The 20,247-nt window shown below is 33.7% G+C and overlaps 1 protein-coding gene across 1 annotated transcript in view; it reads right to left on the reverse strand.

Moving 5' to 3' along the window:
- Positions 1-8,460: 8,460 nt before the first annotated feature.
- The window catches only part of LOC149807940 (GPI alpha-1,2-mannosyltransferase 3-like), a 55,697-nt gene continuing 43,910 nt past the window's right edge, over positions 8,461-20,247 (reverse strand). The window contains exons 7-8 of the mRNA XM_089972184.1: positions 17,972-18,523; positions 8,461-14,191 (exon numbers count right to left, since the gene is read on the reverse strand). Of these exons, the coding sequence (XP_089828310.1) occupies positions 13,897-14,191; positions 17,972-18,523 (847 nt within the window). The 3' untranslated portion in view covers positions 8,461-13,896. The remainder of the gene's footprint in view (positions 14,192-17,971; positions 18,524-20,247) is intronic.

The raw sequence follows: 20,247 nt of genomic DNA on the forward strand, positions 1-20,247 counted from the left end.
CGCACTGGTTCAGAGTTCAGAGTTCACATGAGCCATACCCTTTTTTGTCACATACCGTTACAATAAATATTGACATGTGCCTTGGAGATAAATAGCATTACAGTTATCAACTTTCAGGCATGGCTTTGTTTCTTGCCTTCTTGGTGTAAATGTTTATACCTCATGTAGCTCAATAAAATAATTGTAGGGTTATTTATATCAAGTACAATATGACAGTAAGTTACGCGTTTGATTATATTTTAGAATGCTATATGTTATTATTTACAATCATCATATCAGTTAAGCAAGGAGTTGCTCATAAATGTAAGTTCCGTCATCAACAATGTACAGGTAAGTCAAGGTTCAAAGTCTGAAGATTTTGGCATTTGTATCTTTAAGCAAGGTGTTACTCATAAACTTGAATTCCCTTGTCAACAATATACAGACAAGTTCAGAGGAAAATACCAGAGTGACAAACCTGAAAATTGGGTCAGATTTATCTACTTTATGGTTGCAGGTTGGATGCCTTTGTGTGTTCTTAAGAAATGCACCAAGCTTCCATTTCTTCTGTATGATACAGCCAATTATTCTATTAAAAGTGCAGTTTAACAGCGCCCATACAATCACAAGTGTAGGTGAAATATGGTCAAATATACTGAGTGTGTGGATAACCGAAATTACAAAAGTCACTCAAACATGAAAATTATACGAGAATGACCTAACCTTGGCATGGATGTGTTATTCTTTTGCCAGGTTTCATGTGTAGGTAAAAGAGGGTCTAAAACACTGAAGATAGAATAATCAGATACCTGAAAACAAAAACAAAAAATCATTTAAGCATAAAAAACATCACCTTGATACAAGTTCATATTGCAATTTTCATAAGTATATTTAAAATAGGGCTCTGTCACTAAGGATTTAATGAACGGATAGCTAAAACTAGAACCCCCCCCCTCCATTAACATGAATACAGTCACATGGGCCTACAGTTGGTGTGGTCAACTTCTCTTTTTAAGATCCACCCATATAACAATTTTCATGAGTGTCGACGAAAAAGTGTCCAAGATGGGGGTGGGGTGGGGTGGGGTGGGGGCAATGAATGAATTGCTGGAAATTTGAGCCACTTAAGCAGGACAGTCAAGTCACACTGACCTAGTTTTGGTAATGTCAAGTTTCTTTCTTTGAGATAGAATCACATACCAAGTTTCATGAGTTAACGTGAAATAGGGTCCAAAATATTGGTGTAACAAATGGAAACCTGAAACTACAAAAGTGACTTAGGTGTGCATATTGCATCATACTGACCTAGTTTTGTTACAGTTGATTCACTGTCATCAAAATGTAATTGCATATAAACTTTCACTAGTGTAGTGGATATGTTATGAAACGATTTTTCTCATAATCTTCTTCTCATTTCTTGCTATGAGAAGGAATTACTCATCAGTTAAGAAATGCCTTTGCCCATGGCGAGAGAGAGAGAGAGAGAGAGAGAGAGAGTTCCGGGCTCTCTTGAAAGATGGTGTCACTCATAACGGTGTAGATACGGATACATCTTGGGGAATATGACAAGCGGAGGTACGGAAATCGCTGTAACGATACAAGCCTCTTTGATATTCTGACGAAAGGACTGATTTTATTGAAATACTCAACATATAAAATTACATTCCAATATCAATCTACATATTAAACTTAAATTACGAATGTAAGAGATACATATAAAACTACGATATTCCTTCACTTACCAACATCATACATTTGTATAAAGTCTGCATTTTGAATATAATACAGATAATTAAATATCGAAGAAATTTACGATGGCTTAAGAATCTAAAATTCAATATTTCAGACTAATACCGCAATCGTTTAATGGGGATATGTTTTTACTGCATTTAATCTAATATGTAAACATATTAAACTATATTATTTAAAGAGTATTTTATTTCTAAATTAACTATTACTGAGTATGAAGTTGGTAGCGAAAGTCGTTTTTTTATTACTATAATCAATAATATAATCACAAGTAATATAAGTTCTTCAAACAATTAAAATTTCCATTATATTATATTAAAGAATAGCAAAGAAATATAAAAATAATCCAATGTTGTAACGTACCGATGTTAGATTAACATCTTAACACTAAATATCCTTATACTATATTATACTATATAAAAATATTGTACATAGACGATAATCTTACCTGTCAAGCCTCTTTGAGATTCCGACGAAAGGACCGATTCGTCAAACATATCTTCTGCTTTTATACAGTTTCTTAGGACGCAGCCAAATATGGTCATACGTCTAGTTCTTGAGTTACGCCGGAATCTCAACGTGAGGGTTCATAGTTTCTTACAGACTATCGTCTGGGTCTATGTACTTCATTAGACAGGCAATTTTGCCACATCAGCGCGTGGAGCTAATAGCTTAGTCAATCAGAAAATTTTAGGAATCGCTAATTAGCAGCTTGCACAACTTAACGATTGTAATTTTTGCTGACTTATGATACAAGGGAAATGTATGGTGCAAGAGAGTTTTGCTTTTTGCTCATAAGGGCGTAATCTTTACTAAATAGTATATAATTGTAATACCGAAATAAATGAATTTAATCTCAGTATATTTTAGTAGAAAATTACTTTCAATATAATTTAATGAAATATTACTTTTAATAAAATCTAGAGAAAATTTCAATCTTATTACTTGTACTAAATTTTTTTATGTCATAATAGATATGTAGAGCACACATGTATAGGGCTTACGGTACATCAGCACAATTTGGCCACTTGGTGATAATTAAAAGTTCTAAAGATGTAAAAGATAACAAAATCACAAAGAAAAATCTGCCTTCTTTGAAAACGTGTAATACTGGCAGATAACAGACAAAAGCTGTTAGGTGAAAAGTAATAATATAAACAACAATGATAAAAATATGGAATCCTTAATATTTAGGGTCAAAATGTTTCACATCAGCCACTAGATTTTCTCTAGTGGTACATCATCATAAAGTTTCTTGATTGAGATTGCATCAAAAAACTTCTTTCTCAATGGAGGGAAGCTGATACACTGGATAAGAACTTTTTCCACACTCTGGTCAATGTTCATCCTTCATGGGTAAGGTATAAGATGTACAATATCATCAGGTACCTGTGATTTGTTTTACGCAATTAGTCACTCCCCAATAATGGGTCTGATATTCCAGATATTTTTCATTATCGATGTTTTGCTAATTATATAAAAACATGCCCATTTAAATAATATTTTATGTCGGTATTATGAATCTTACCTACAGACATGGGTGACTCCATGGCAACTTTGGCTGCTTCATCTATCTTCTCATTGCCATTAATATGACTTTTATGTCTATGGCAGCAGCCAACAGTATATATATTATTTTTTCCAGTATGTATGAGCAGAGTATTATCATGGGATGTTAATGTGTTGTCAAAATAAAGGTTTTGCAAGGCTTTCAGTGTGCTCAAGAGAATCTCACATTATTATGAAAATTGTTATTCAGAGGATTCAAAGAAGTTGAAAGATTAGAACATGACTGTAATTCCTGCATTAAAAGTGGAGTATTTATCTGGCTTTATTTGGTAACCGCTTGACCAGACTTTATCTGGTAACCACCTTGACCTGGCTTTATCTGGTAACCGGCTTGACCAGTCTTTATCTGGTAACCGTCTTGACCTGACTTTATCTGGTAACTGTCTTGACCTGACTTTATTTGGTAACCGGCTTGACCAGTCTTTATCTGGTAACCGGCTTGACCTGACTTTATCTGGTGACTGTCTTGACCTGACTTTATTTGGTATCAGGCTTGACCTGACCTTATCTGGTAACCAGTTTGACCGGACTTTATCTGGTAACCGGCTTGACTGGACTTTATCTGGTAACTGGCTTGATTTAGCTTTATCTGTTAATTGGCTTGAGGAGGTGTCAAGCAGTAATTTACAGCTGTATGTAAGCAGCAATTAACAGCTGTCTGTAAGCAGCAAATAACAGCGGTCTGTATGTAGCAATTAACAGCTGTCTGTATGCTGCATTTAGCAGCCGGCTGTATGTAGTAATTTACAGCTGTCTGTATGCAGTAATTAGCAGCTGTCTGTATGCAGCAATGTATATCCAGACATGATAGGAGGTTTTAGATTTCAATTCATTATATATTAAAAAAACAAGAAGACTGTTTGAGGACCATTTCGGACATATTGATATTATCTTGGTGGGTTTTGATTACCAAGATTATGGTTTGGGAATGTATAATTCTGCAGTATTGTCAATTATTGAATTTCACTGATTCTAGTCGAGTACAAATTAGTATAGGCATAGAAATGTTTGGCAATTGGATCTAAAGACTACATAATATGCATGATTATATGGATTAGATAAAACATCTAATGCAGGATTATATGGATTAGATGAAACTTCTAATGCAGGATTATATGGATTAGATGAAACTTCTAATGCAAGATTATATGGATTCCATTCGTCTTAGATAAATTGATCTTGGTAGACTTGATTTCAGTAGCCTTGGTACCAGACAATACATACTGATAACTTAATTCACTCAATCTCAAAAATGAAAACTACCTAGAAAATATTTAAATATAACCATAAAGCATTATAGAGGATATATTTTTTTACATACATATGTTTTTTTAAAAACTAGAATCAGAAACATACATAACAGATCAAATTATAAAAACTACATTTAGAAGCTGAGATAATTGTTACTGGGCTTACTAGAAGTGTATCTTGTAAGATTTATGAAGCTGAGATAATTGTTACTGGGCTTACCAGAAGTATATCTTATAAGATTTTAGAAACTGAGATAATTGTTACTGGGCTTACCAGAAGTGTATCTTTTAAGATTTATGAAGCTGTGATAATTGTTACTGGGCTTGCTAGAAGTGTATCTCGTTGTAAGATTTTAGAAACCGAGATAATTGTTAATGGGCTTACTAGACGTGTATCTTGTAAGATTTATGAAGCTGAGATAATTGTTACTGGACTTACTGGAAGTGTATCTTGTAAGATTTATGAAGATGAGATAATTGTTACTGGGCTTACTAGAAGTGTATCTTGTAAGATTTATGAAGCTGAGATAATTGTTACTGGGCTTACTAGAAGTGTATCTTGCAAGATTTATGAAGCTGAGATAATTGTTACTGGGCTTACTAGAAGTGTATATCGTTGTAAGATTTTAGAAACCGAGATAATTGATGCTGGGCTTACTAGACGTGTATCTTGTAAGATTTATGAAGCTGAGATAATTGTTACTGGGCTTACTAGAAGTGTATCTTGCAAGATTTATGAAGCTGAGATAATTGTTACTGGGCTTACTAGAAGTGTATCTTGTAAGATTTATGAAGCCGAGATAATTGTCACTGGGCTTACCAGAAGTGTATCTTTTAAGATTTATGAAGCTGTGATAATTGTTACTGGCCTTACTAGAAGTGTATCTTATTGTCAGATTTGAGAAACGGAGATAATTGTTACTGGGCTTACTAGAAGTGTATCTTGTAAGACAGAGGTGGGCAAACTTTCCAGTGCAAGTGCCGCATACACAAATTTACACCTTGTCGCGGGCCGCATAGTTCATTAAGTAAAATAATTAATATTTGAATAGCAAAAACAAAAGGTTTTTCTAAATAACATCTAATTAATTTTCAGTTGTTAATATGTTTTTACTATTTGAAAACTTAAACTTAAACGTTAAAAGAAGCACATTTATTTGATAAACAGAGTAACATAAAAAGAGTTAGTGCGAATGATGACTTGTTCCTAGGCCACATGAAAACCCTTGGTGGGCGGCATGCGGCCCTATAGTTTGCCCACCCCTGTAATGTAAGATTTATGAAGCCGAGATAATTGTTACTGGGCTTACTGGAAGTGTATCTTGCAAGATTTATGAAGCTGAGATAATTGTTACCCGGCTTACTAGAAGTGTATCTTGTTGTAAGATTTAAGATAGATGAAAATTTCATAAACTGTTACTTTCATAACATTTTATATGGAACAATGTAGAAAATTGCTTTAAAGTCTTTATACCAGTGAATTACACTGTGAATATTAATATTCACTCCTGGTTGTTATGTATATTAATTATGGTGTATATACCTTTGTTTAATATGTCCTGGTCATGAATTTATTCATTTATCATTTCATTCCTGTAATCAGTCTTTTTCTTTCCTCCCCATTTGTCTATGAATGCCTTATATCCCCTGCCAGTTTTATTATTTTAGAGACGACAAAGTTGTTGCTGTTATGGGTGTAATGCCATTCTTCAGTATATGATAGGCTATATATGGCAGAAAGTATATTTGTTGGAGGAGAAACCTGGAAAACCTCCAAGAAGAACCACCTACCCATGGGAAGCTATTAGAAATTCTTACATAACCATGTTGGCCAAGCCGTACACTTAAACCCATGCTGACAGAGGTGAGACGTCAGTGATGTGTAAAGGCTAGCACCCCATGACTAACCAGGGCCCCATTAATATGTTGAGATCGCAGAATTTTCTTTAAGTTTTGTCTGAACTTTTGTTTAAGTACCGGTATGCTTGATTTCAATGATGTAGAACTTCTCAGAGTATTTTATTCTGTGATTTTGAGCTAATTTTGAGTTTTGTACGCAAAATTGTAATTCAAAAACTGACTGAGCTCAAAATCTGCAAACTCTGATACATTATTTAAATTCTTAAACAATATAATCCAGACATGGCATGCAACTAGACTAAGTAAAGGCCAGTAAATCCTGAAAGCTCAAAATCCTGGCAGCATGATCATAGATTCCTGAAAGCTTTATGGTCCTGGCAGCATGGTCACTGATTCCTGAAAAATCTATGATCCAAAAGCATGTCACTGATTCCTGAAAGCTCTATGAACCTGGCAGCATGATCATAGATTCCTGAAAGGTCTATGACCCTGGCAGCATGGTCATACATTCAGTGCAAAATAAAATGTCATAATTGTTTGCTATTGAGCCCTGATTTGGATTTTCATGCTCAAACTTTTGAGACAGTACATTATTATATATTGAATTGCTGTAAGATTGCCTGCTAGTGTTGTAGTTTTGACTCAATCTTATTAAATTATTGGCATTTAGTTATTGGTTTCTAAAACATTTGGCAGCAACACATGTCCATGGTCATCCCTATTCCAGACCGATCACAAGTATGGATATTTCTGCCTTAATTTTTACATATTTTTCATCATAGTTACAGATATATGGATGGGTAATGCAAAAGTGTTGACTTTTTTTAGGATCAATCTTTACAATGTTAAACTGATATATTTTATTGAATTTTCGCATGCACAGCATACGTTTCTTTTTAAAATATCCTGTTATTTGGAAATATTGCAAGCTGAAAGGGTGAATTACAGAAAAGAAATAGATTCAAAGATATTTTTGTGCTGTCTTTCTCATTAGCTGTGGACTGAAGTAATGATTTTTGGGAAAATCTGTGGTCATCTTGCTATTCTCCAGTTACATTAGGTTTCTCAGCATAAAGGCCAAAACACCAAACAAACATCTTTTGTGTGCATATATGTAATATGTTACAATTTGTTTTACAATTAGTCAAACAAGCAAGGTTATTACAACTATTTAAACCAATCTGATTTAAACAATAAGCAGAGAAAGAGTCCCTGCTGATTTAATAAATCTGTAGTAAGAGTCCCTGCTACATTTAATTCATCTCTAGTGAGAGTCCCTGCTGATTTAATTGATCTAGAGTCCTTGCTGATTTAATCAATCTGTAGTAAGAGTCCCTGCTTGATTTAATTCATCTCTAGTGAGAGTTCCTGCTGATTTAATTGATCTATAGCGTCCCTGCTGATTTAACCGATCTGTAGTGAGTCATGATTTAACTGATCTGTAGTGAGAGTCATTGCTGATTTAACTGATCTGTAAAGAGAGTCCCTGCTGATTTAACTGATCTGTAGTGAGAGTCCCTGCTGATTTCCATCATACTGTTCTTCTATTTGGCTCACTTGGATCACCTTGCATTAATTCATTGAGACTGGTAGGCTTGGGTCACTTTGCATTAATTCATTGAGACTGGTACACTTGGATCACCTTGCATTAATTCATTTAGACTGGTACACTTGGGTCACTTTGCATTAATTCATTTAGACTGGTACACTTGGATCACCTTCATTAATTCAGTTAGACTGGTACACTTGGATCACCTTGCATTAATTCATTTAGACTGGTACACTTGGATCACCTTGCATTAATTCATTTAGACTGGTACACTTGGATCACCTTGCATTAATTCATTGAGACTGGTACACTTGGATCACCTTGCATTAATTGACTGAGACTGGTAGGCTTGGGTCACTTTGCATTAATTCATTTAGACTGGTACACTTGGATCACCTTGCATTAATTCATTTAGACTGGTACACTTGGATCACCTTGCATTAATTCATTTTAACTGATACAAGAATATAAATTGTGCGTAACAAATGGTTTAAAAAAAAGATCTTGTATCTATGGGTCATGAAAATTTATTTAGACATTTAGTGCTGCACGAGAGTGACAAATATAGAATCTTCCTAACACAACTGCTCACAACCAGAAATGTAGCCAGATCAAATGGTCTTTTGTCAATATCACATCATATGAGAATCACATTTATATTCCTTCATGTAATGGAAAACTTAATACAGAAATATCTCTGACAAAGTATTAAGTATCTGTGACAAAGAATTAAGTGATGTGAGAAAGTATTAAGTAACTGTGGCATAGAACTGCATAACTGTGACAAAGAATGAAGTAGTGTGAAAAAGTATTAAGTATCTGTGAGACAGAACTGCATATATGTGACAAAGAATTTAGTATCTATGACAACATATAGGTATCCATGACAAATAATTAAAAATCAACAAGAAACTGTTTGGAAAACAAATATGCCCTTGCTCTGCAGACCAGAACAGTCCATGTCCACCCCCCACCCCCTTAATAAAAGAAGAAAAAATGTGGTCATCTAAAATCTACCATATATGCTTGCTTATAAGTTGAATCCATTGCATAATGTGCCAGCAGATCAGAGTTTATGTTTGTTTGTCCCAATGATTATTCCCAACATAATGAAAGACCAAGATCTGCCAGTGGTGGCTGATCTTGGAATGTGCAGTTTGGAGTTGGTCTAATTATGTTTTGTCTACAAGATTTGTTTACCTGCTGTGAACCATAATTATGATTTATATCATGAGAAATCCATGTGCCTAAAATAAATAAACACAGGTACATGTGGCAAAATATTGTAGTGATATTGTAGCAAACACTGATAATGATATACTACATTTTGCTTCGTCTATAAGGTTTTCTGTGAGTTACAAAAAAAATGTATACGTAAGAAATGTTGGTGCTTTACATGAAAAAACTCAGGTCTACTCTCCAAATGGCAGAAGTAAAATGCATTGACATTAAGTATCAAAAGCTGGCATGCAATGAAAAATGTAGACAGTATAAAGTTTAAAAATTACAAAGTATTTTTTGAAACAGGCAAGTTCTATAACAAACCTATAACTGTTATCAATTCTGTGACAACCCTATGACTGTTATCAAGTTATACAACAAACCTATGACTGTTATCAAGTTTTATGACAAACCTATGACTGTTATCAAATTTTATGACAAACTTATGGCTAATATCGAGTTCTATGACAAACCTATGACTGTTATCAAATTTTATGACAAACTTATGGCTAATATCAAGTTCTGTGACAAACCTATGACTGTTATTAAGTTCTATGACAAACCTATGATTGTTATCAAGTTTTATGACAAACATAAGACTGTTATAAGTTTTATGACAAGCCTATGACTGTTATCAAATTTTATGACAGACCTATAGCTAATATCAAGTTCTATGACAAACCTATGACTGTTATCGAGTTATATGACAAACATATGACTATCACATCTATTAATACTATCAAGTTTCATGATAGTCCTACATGTAAGACCTTGACGCTGATATTTATGTTGTGGGCGTCAAGGTCTTACAGCCTAACTAACTACACTGTGTAGGGTGTTTTGATGTTGACTGACATCGTTAAGTCAAATTTTCAGGAATATTTCATACAACTGACAACTAAAATAACGATGCTTTTCTACAAAGTAAAGTCATAATGTTTTAGTCAGACTTTACTTACTCTGATGTTTTTTCTCTAATAAATTCAAATTCTCACAAAAGAAATGGACCTTCTTTTCAAGTTTCGTTGGCCTACATTTCAGTTGGCTGGAAAGCGATAAAAGCTGGGAATGACAAAATCCAGTTAAGTTGAAATATTATTCTTTTACAAAATGATAAAAAATATATTATGCCTATTGGAACTGTAAGCAATGGTTCGTTTTGTTCAAGAAACATATCCCCAACATGTATCTACTCGAACTTACTTCGGCATACTTCGACTACCGTCGCATTGCAACAAATTCACATGCACGTCAATGGAACATGAAAATGCGTCCATTTGCGAGTATCATATTTTCATTCCTCCATGATAAAGATAGTACAGTAAGTAAATTAATTACACATAAATTAGTGGAAGAGTGTAGATATAGGCTGCCAAGTGTGTGAGATGTTCCTGAAACTTTGACTACTCATTCCAATGTCAATGAAATTGGAACACCCTATACAGGGCCGTTATTTGGATAGTAAGACATAGCACTAAAACAAAAAAACCTGTGCTATTTCTCACATTGTAGACCAGTTTCATGATGAACCTATGACTGTTATCAAGTACTATAACAAACTATAACTGTTTCAAGTACTATAACAAACTATGTTATCAAGTATTATAACAAACTATGACTGTTATCAAGTACTATAACAAACTATGACTGTATCAAGTACTATAACAAACTATGACTGTTATCAAGTACTATCACAAACTATGACTGTTATCAATTACTATAACAAACTATGACTGTTATCAATTACTATAACAAACTATGACTGTTATCAAGTACTATAACAAGCCTATGACTGTTATCAAGTACTATAACAAACTATGACTGTTATCAAGTACTATAACAAACTATGACTGTTTCAAGTACTATAACAAACTATGACTGTTATCAATTACTATAACAAACTATGTTATCAATTACTATAACAAACTATGACTGTTATCAAGTACTATAACATACTATGACTGTTATCAAGTACTATAATAAGCCTATGACTGTTATCAAGTACTATAACAAACTATGACTGTTATCAAGTACTATAACAAACCATGACTGTTATCAAGTACTATAACAAACCTATGACAGCTATAAAGTAAAGAATATACAAAATGACAGTGATGATTGCTACTTTCACTATAAACAAAAGAGACAAGCCTTTAAGCCAATACTATATTATTTTAACATGGGGAGCTTATATTCACATTATAATTTATATCAAAACCCATAATTCTAGTTTGGACACTTTTTGTGGCAAATGTTCAATTTTAGTATTTTCCATATAATGACAGCTACAGTTGATTTAATCAGTAATTAGAATAAGTTCATTCTGTTAAATGACTAACATGGTGCCAGTTCAAAGAGTACTATCCAATTGCAGGGTTGTCCCAGTAAGTGGCAAGACAAAGTACGTGTCACAGAATGTGTGGTACAACCAGAACATCCCTTGAAGTCCATATGGATGTATTCTGTTATCACTGTTTTTCTTGAAGACTTTAAGCACTATAGTTTAGTTTTACTAAACCAAGCCCTTCCAAGTTATTAATTTGGAAAAATGCCAGTATTAGATTATTTTCCACCAACTACAATTCCAAGTTATTAATTTGGAAAAATAACAGTATTAGATTATTTTCCACTATATATACTTCAAAGTTGTTCATTTGGAAAAATAACAGTATTAGATTATTTACCATCAACTATAATTCCAAGTTATTAATTTGGAGAAAAAAATACCTGTATTAGATTATTTACCATCAAATGTAATTCCAAGTTATTAATTTGGAAAAATGCCAGTATTAGATTGCTTACCATCAACTATAATTCAAAAGTCACAAATGTGTTTCCATGTCTCAACAATTACCACATTTAAAACATTGTCAGTGGCATTATCAGGCTAAAGGGAGGTAATCCACTGTGAGGAGCATGATGCTATTATACTTGTAATGAATGGGTACAAGTGTGTCAACAATTAGACACTGTACTGGATTTACCCATATAAAGCCTGCACTGAAATATGAACAGCACAGGCCAAGAACTTCTATCATATACATCACAGTCCAAGAACTTACATCATATACATCATAGCCCAAGAACTTACTGTTTTCTTCAAACTATAAGTATAGGTTAGTGAATGACAAGCCTGCCAAAACAACAAGTCCACTCAAATATCTAAAGTACAAGTTCCTCTTCATCTGCAAACACAATTTGTCCAGATGAATGTTTTACAGTATGAATTCAATAACTTATTTGTCATAAACTGTGAAACAATTATAGATATACACTCGTTATTTTGTACAAAACATTCATTGTTAGCTTCATGTGAAAGACTTTAAAAGACCCATTCCCATCATATACTCTCAATAAATGAATGTAATTCAAATGGCAGTTCAGCCAGACTGAAACTGAGATGGCATTTTGCATTAATAATAAAAACTCTCTACTCTTTATTATAGCTGCTATACTGCCAACACCAACATCAATCTCAAAAACTGTGATTTCATTTACCCTGCCCCAAGTGCTTCTTGAAGGCATGTTTTTGACAAATAACGGCCATGTGTCATGTGGTTGAAAATGGTATGTTGGCATGTACAAAGTCTGGCTACAACATGACTGCTTCAATGTTCAATATGCCAAAATAATCAATAGTTTTTATAACTGAACAAAATGTGAATTGATTTTAAGTATATAATAAACAGAATGAATATTGTAGACCCAAATATGGGATCACAGATCTGGTTTTTTTTCTGTTCATAGTTTGGTGTGTACTAAATACCAGCAAATAAGATATCAAAATCATATAGAATGTCAGATGTCACCTGAAGGACAAATGCACCTATCACCACCATCAAAAATATTTAAACTGATGGTGCCACATACTTGATGGTAGGCTTAAGAAACAGTATTCTGGGCTGGTTCCATGTAGGGTGACATTGTAAACTTTTATCTTATTAGCTGTTCTTAAACATAATAATTTCACAAACTGCTTGCCAATGCATACAGGAATGGAGTATAAGAATGCCTTTGTCTAGGTGATTGGTAAATAACTCAAGTACCTTGTAGCTGATCATGTAAGAATAATGATAATACAGTTTACTATATGCAAACATTTGCCAGAGTAATTGGGGATCAAGCTTTCTCCTACTCTTGCAAATGTCTGCAAAGCATTGTTTAATGCATACAATTTATTGTACACAATTTTCATTTAAATTGGTTCAATTCATAATAAAGTGACTGAGTGAAGAAATCGTGTGTCAAACATAGTGAAATTAACAATATTATGATGTATGTTCACCCATGGTTTACATAAATTGTTTTTATTACATTATTGGCTAAATACTATGCAGAGAAAATCAGAGCTAAGTGCCTTTAATAATGACACATTGGCAACATTTTCTTTTTTACTTGTTTACAATCAACAAAAAAATATAACAGTGCATATAGTTTATTTTATGCGTTGAAAATGGAGAGTGATACAGTACACACTACAAAGTGGCTTTGAAAAACATTTACTTTTGCTGACCTACAACAGGTGATTTTTAAAAGTTCTGATGTAATTGGTTACCGAATGGTCCATGGCAGTAAGGACTACTGTAATTGGTCACTAAGTGGTCCAAGGCAGTAAGGTCAATTGCGACTGGTCATGAATTGGTCCTAGGAGGTAAGGTTGTGTAGCAATATGCTATTTACTCCATTCTCAAACTGAGAAACTGCCAACATCAGCAAATACTACCTACAGCTGACAATTACATGTGAACCAACTCTGCCCTCTGGAAAGTGGGTATGAAAGAATGAACGACACTTTCTGTATCCATTTTGAGACAAAAATGATGATATTTCATTCTCTAATGTGCTAAAGTATATGATGTGTGAAGGAAAAGGTCTTGGTGTCTCTGAATACTTTTTCTTCAACCAATGATCTGGGTCCTGGAAAAAGGTATCAGCCTCATCTGTGTAATTTTCTTGCTGTGACAGATTAGGTTCACAAGTCAGGAACAGCATAGTGACATTTTTGTGCAGGTAACTGTAAAAAAAAAAAGATTTAAAATAGAAATTAAATTATCAAGTCCCCAAACTTCAATAGACAACATTTCTCTTTTCCGACATGTAAATACATTACAAGATCGCATGCACCAATGCAATGTGTGTGTGTGTGTGTGTGTGTGTGTGACAAGGGAGTTAACTCAATAACCTGGGTTGATGTATCAATGCTCTTCAAAATTAATTTTGTGCAGGCATGAATATAAATGTACAGAACATTTGTAAAACTTCCATTCAATAGCTGAAGATAAGTTAATCATTGGAATAATACAATAGTACGAGTCTTTGTTTCTGGTATGTCCTGTTCCTGGTTCTGGAATTACAGTTTTCAAAATCTAACTAATTGACGACAATAGACTATATACTGGACTCTTAGTTTTAAAAACTTGGCAGACAACTGCCTATGTACTGGACTTTCAGTTTTCAAAGCTTGGCAGACATTTGTCTACATACTGGACTATCAGTTTTCAAAACTTGGCAGACAATTGTCTATATACTCGACTTCAGTTTTCAAAACTTGGCTTACAAATGTGTTTGTCTTTCAGCTTTCAAAGCTTGGCAGACAACTGCCCATGTACTGGATTCTCAGTTTTAAAAATATTAGGGCAAAGTGACTTCTCTCTTCAGCCATAATAGGGTGAAGTGGTAGCAAAAAATGGAAAACTTTGTGTACAAGGTTAAACCTCAGATTGTTAAATTGTCATAATCAGGACATTCAAATTCCAAGTCATTTAACAAAAAAAAAAGAATGTAAAATGTTTGCATGACTTTATTAATAACTGGTGATTGTCTTAGATAACTTAAAGAACTGGCTACTATAAAAAAAATAGGTGACAGCTACTGAGGTATATGCACACTCTTCCTACATTTACAGGATGAAATAAATAAACTTGTTTATCTTTTCTAGCAGTCAGTCCATAAACCTCAATCGTGCAATAATATGCATGCAAATCATTCCTTTAAGCTTAATTTGAATTTTTGGCTGGAATCTTATAGACTGAATTGTATATATTTACGTATTAGTACTTACTAGCAACTCAGCTCAAAAATGGTTGTGCATGATCCATCTCCTTACAAAGGTTTCATGATTCCAGGCACAACAGTATACATTCAGGATACAAAAAACTAATGTGGCCATGTGGTATCAAACAAGCTGTTATCTAAGCTTGTAAATGTGAAATGTAGATCACAGTGACCTTCATTTGTTGTATTAATACAGAAGCATAACATCATCTAGTTTGATGATTCTATGTGAACAGGGCTTAAGAAAGTAACTAATAACAAAAGTCAGTTAAGTGTAAACTATGGGTGATGGTGACCTACTCTGGTGATGAGAATAAAGTACTTGTCAAGATAATACCCCCGAAACAGCTTTCACGATTCCAGGTACAACAATATGTATAAAGAGTACATAAATCCTGAACAAAATGTGAACATTTAATCAAACTGACCTTCCCTACAGCCCTTCCCAAGGCTAGGTGCTATGAAACGCACTTGAAACTGTTGCCGTGTGCTTAGGAAGAAAGAATAGTTGTGATGTGGACATGCTTTTATATGTACTGATTCTAACAACAGTAGTACCATAGCTATTGTCTACTTTTTATAGGCAAACCACAAACAAGACAACTTGATGGTAAAAGCATGGTACAGAAAGCTCTGCAGGTCACAAAGCTATGAAAATAAAAATATTGAAATTCAAGCATTTCAAATATTAATGAGTCTACTTATTTATTACATATTTGATCAGCATATTAAAAAATACAGCCTAATTATATCACATGACATGTAATTCAATGGGATCACGAGGAGAATTCTTATCTGAAATTATTGATTTTATGTTTTCTCTTTATTCTATGACATAATATCATACTGAACAACAAATATTAGGATATTAAGATACTCTCTTGATGAAAATCAAATGTTAAAGCCAGATCTTTTTGGTTACTGTACAATGTTTAACTTCCTCCACACAGTCACGGCAGCTCAGAGGTGGACACGAGGTGGTCTTTGACGACTGAATTATCTATCTATTAAGTCTTTGACGACTGAATAATCAATTAAGTCTCTGATGACTGAATTTTCAATTATATCTTTGATGACTGAATTATGGATTAAGTCTTTTATGACTGAATTATGGATCAAGTCTTTGATGACTGAATTATGGATTAAGTCTTTGATGGCTGAATTATGGATTAAGTCTTTAATGACTGAATTATGGATTAAGTCTTTGATGGCTGAATTATGGATTAAGTCTTTAATGACTGAATTATGGATTAAGTCTTTGATGGCTGAATTATTAAGTCTTTAATGACTGAATTATGGATTAAGTCTTTGATGGCTGAATTATGGATTAAGTCTTTAATGACTGAATTATGGATTAAGTCTTTGATGGCTGAATAATGGATTAAGTCTTTAATGACTGAATTATGGATTAAGTCTCTGATGACTGAATTATGGATTAAGTCTCTGATGACTGAATTATGGATTAAGTCTTTGATGACTGAATTATGGATTAAGTCTTTAATGACAGAATTATGGATTAAGTCTTTAATGACTGAATTATCGATTAAGTCTTTGACAACTGAATTATTAATTAAGTCTTTGTTGACTGAATTATGGATTAAGTCTTTAATGACTGAATTATTGATTAAGTCTTTGACAACTGAATTATTAATTAAGTCTTTGATGACTGAATTATTGATTAAGTCTTTGATGACTGAATTATTAAGTGTTTGGTATTTACTGGCACATAAGCACATGAAAAACTTCAGTTTTAAAGTGATGAACATGGAAACTGAAAACTCAGAATAAACTTTCAATAGGTGCCCACTTACCCTCACATATTCCAGGATCTGAGACCAAATGTGGGCACAGTATACACCTTACCATTGTGATGTCCATATCTACTAACTTATGATCATAAATACAAGAACTGTACATCATAAATATTTTTACATCTGTCAACTTTCTAAAACTCAAAGCATTTAGCATATTTATAACATATAATAGTTTTACATTACACATTTTCTGACTCTATACTGAATTTTAAGCTTTGGAATGCTGCAGACCCCAATTTGTTTTTAGTGTGATCATGTTCAATCTTTTAGAAGTGGCAAACAACAAGGTTTAAATTTATACAGAAGGAGTCATTTACCTGATGAAATGTATTAAAGTAACTTAAGTCTGAGTATCAAAGATATACTGTACACTCTAATGTAATTAAAGTCTGAGTATCAAAGATATACTGTACACTCTAATGTAACTAAAGTTTGAGCATCAAAGATATATTGTACACTCTAATGTAACTAAAATCTGAGCATGAATGATGTACTGTACACTATAAAGTAACTGAAGTCTGAGTATGAAATATATACTGTACACTTTAATGTAACTAAAGTTTGAATATTAAAGATGTACTGTGCACTGATGTAACTGAAGTCTGAGTATCAAAGATGTACTGTACACTCTAATTTAACTTTAGTCTGAGCATAAAAAATGTACTGTACACTCTACGGTAACTTTAGTTGGAGTATCAGAGATGTAGTGTACACTCTAATGTAACCTGGGTCTGAGTATAAAAAATTAACTTTACACTCAAATGCAGCTTAAGTCTGCATATCAAAGATGTACTCCAAAACTCTTAAGTCTTTCCTGTGATTAACATTTTTGTAAATCAACCTTGATCAAATTGCAAGCACTGAAAATGTGCTCTTGAAAATTTTGTGATTTCAAGCAAATCAAATTAGATATATGACAGATTTACCTGTAATATGGGGTGGAATGACAAGGCATAAGAACAAGGAAATCCACCTGTCTTTCTTCTGCCATGTCTGACAGGTGTTTCATTACTAGAATAGTCCCTCTCTGGTGAATAAGACTGAAGTATAGAGCTAATGGAATGTTGGTCACTACTAAGACAATAACAAGAATTTTTGCTTTGGAAAGGTTAGATTTGTGTTGCTCCTTCTGTTTTTGTTCTAGCTGTGCAATGATTTCGTTTGCAGATAAAGATTGTTTCTCCTGTGAAATGGAGTCTGATGATGTCTGGCTCAGTTTTGATTTATCAGTTTCATTGCTGTTAAGACTAGCTTCTGAGGACACGTCTGTGACATTGGAAACTTCCGTTGTAGTGCTATTCCCACCGTCCCTGCTATTGACGAGGCTCTCCTGGCTACCATACATGGGAGTGGCTCTACTTAATTTCTTCTTTTTCAAGCGAGGTTTCTTGCACAGAGATTGTAAATAAACTCCGCAGTAATGCATACACAATGGAATAACTGGCATTAGAAAACGGAATTCTTTATGAGATAAAAAGCTGAAAGGAAAAAAGTAATAGATTAATTTTGGAGAAGAATATCATTTTCTCTGCCAAGATGTAAAATGTTTGAGACAGTATTATTTGACCAAAAGAATCAAATACATTTAAATACATTTCAGCAAAAATAATGGTTTATGCAAATGTCTTTTGCACACGAACAGGTTTTCAATGCATCCAACAATTTCCAAGTGTAATATATCACTGATCAAGATCACTGTGTAATATATCCACAGATGGCATTATCAAGATCACTGTGTAATATATCCACAGATGGTACTACCAAGATCAAGTGTAATATATCCACAGATGGTACTACCAAGATCACTGTGTAATATATCCACAGATGGCATTATCAAAATCAAGTGTAATATATCCACAGATGGCATTATCAAGATCACTGTGTAATATATCCACAGATGGTACTACCAAGATCAAGTGTAATATATCCACAGATGGCATTATCAAAATCAAGTGTAATATATCCACAGATGGCATTATCAAGATCACTGTGTAATATATCCACAGATGGTACTACCAAGATCAAGTGTAATGTATCCACAGATGGCATTATCAAGATCATTGTAATATATCCACAGATGGTACTACCAAGATCAAGTGTAATATATCTACAGATGTACTAACAAGATCAAGTGTAATATATTCACAGATGGCATTATCAAGATCAAGTGTAATATATCTACAGATGGTACAACCAAGATCAAATGTAATATATCCACAGATGGCATTATCAAGATCACTGTGTAATATATCCACAGATGGCATTATCAAGATCAAGTGTAATATATCTACAGATGGTAATATCAAGATCAAGTGTAATATATCCACAGATGGTATTACCAAGATCAAGTGTAATATATCCAACAGATGGTATTATCATAATCAATATGTCATATATCCAACAGATGGCATTATTAAGATCAATATGTCATATATCCAACAGATGATATTAAAAAGCTCAGTATGTAATATATCCAACAGATGGCATTATCAACAATAATACACAATATATATTTTTATCAAGGTCAAGATGTGCAACAAAATGCACAGACCATTCCGGTGGCCTAGTGGTTAGAGCATCTGCCTCGGAAGTGTGAGGTTGTGGGTTTGAACCCTGGCCAAGTCATATTAAAGACTTACAAAAAATGGTACTAACAGCTGCCTCGCTAGGCGCTCAGCATTAAGAGGTTAGTGTTAGGACTGGTCAGCCTGATGTCAGGATAATGTGACTGGGTGGGACATCATGCTACATGTCTGCGTCATGATGCCCCAGTAGTGCTAGACATCACTATAAACTGCCACACTACAGACATCCTAGCAATATGACTGAAACATTGTTAAAGCTACATTAAAAATTCTAATCACACACACACAAAATGCACAATATTCATACAAAACAGAAATATAAAATTCAATGGAGAAACTGTCCAAGTTGAAGTAATATCATTGTAAACAGAACAGATTGTGGTTTGTGGTTTATATTTATTAATGAGGCAGCTGTTAATACTAGCTTTAGAAGTCTTTGGTACGACTCAGCCAGGGTTCGAACCCATGACTGCCTGCATCCAGACACTCTAACTACTAGGCCACTGGAGCAGTCATCAACAGAGCAACTGTCCAACCTGAAGTACTATTATATTCAACAGAATAGAATTCAATGGAGAAAAAGGCCAAGTTTAAGTGCTATCATGGTCAACAGAAAA

This window comes from Sinohyriopsis cumingii, chromosome 1, assembly GCF_028554795.1.
Source record: "Sinohyriopsis cumingii isolate HCF-2022 chromosome 1, ASM2855479v2, whole genome shotgun sequence".
NCBI classification, from domain to species: Eukaryota; Metazoa; Mollusca; class Bivalvia; order Unionida; family Unionidae; genus Sinohyriopsis; species Sinohyriopsis cumingii.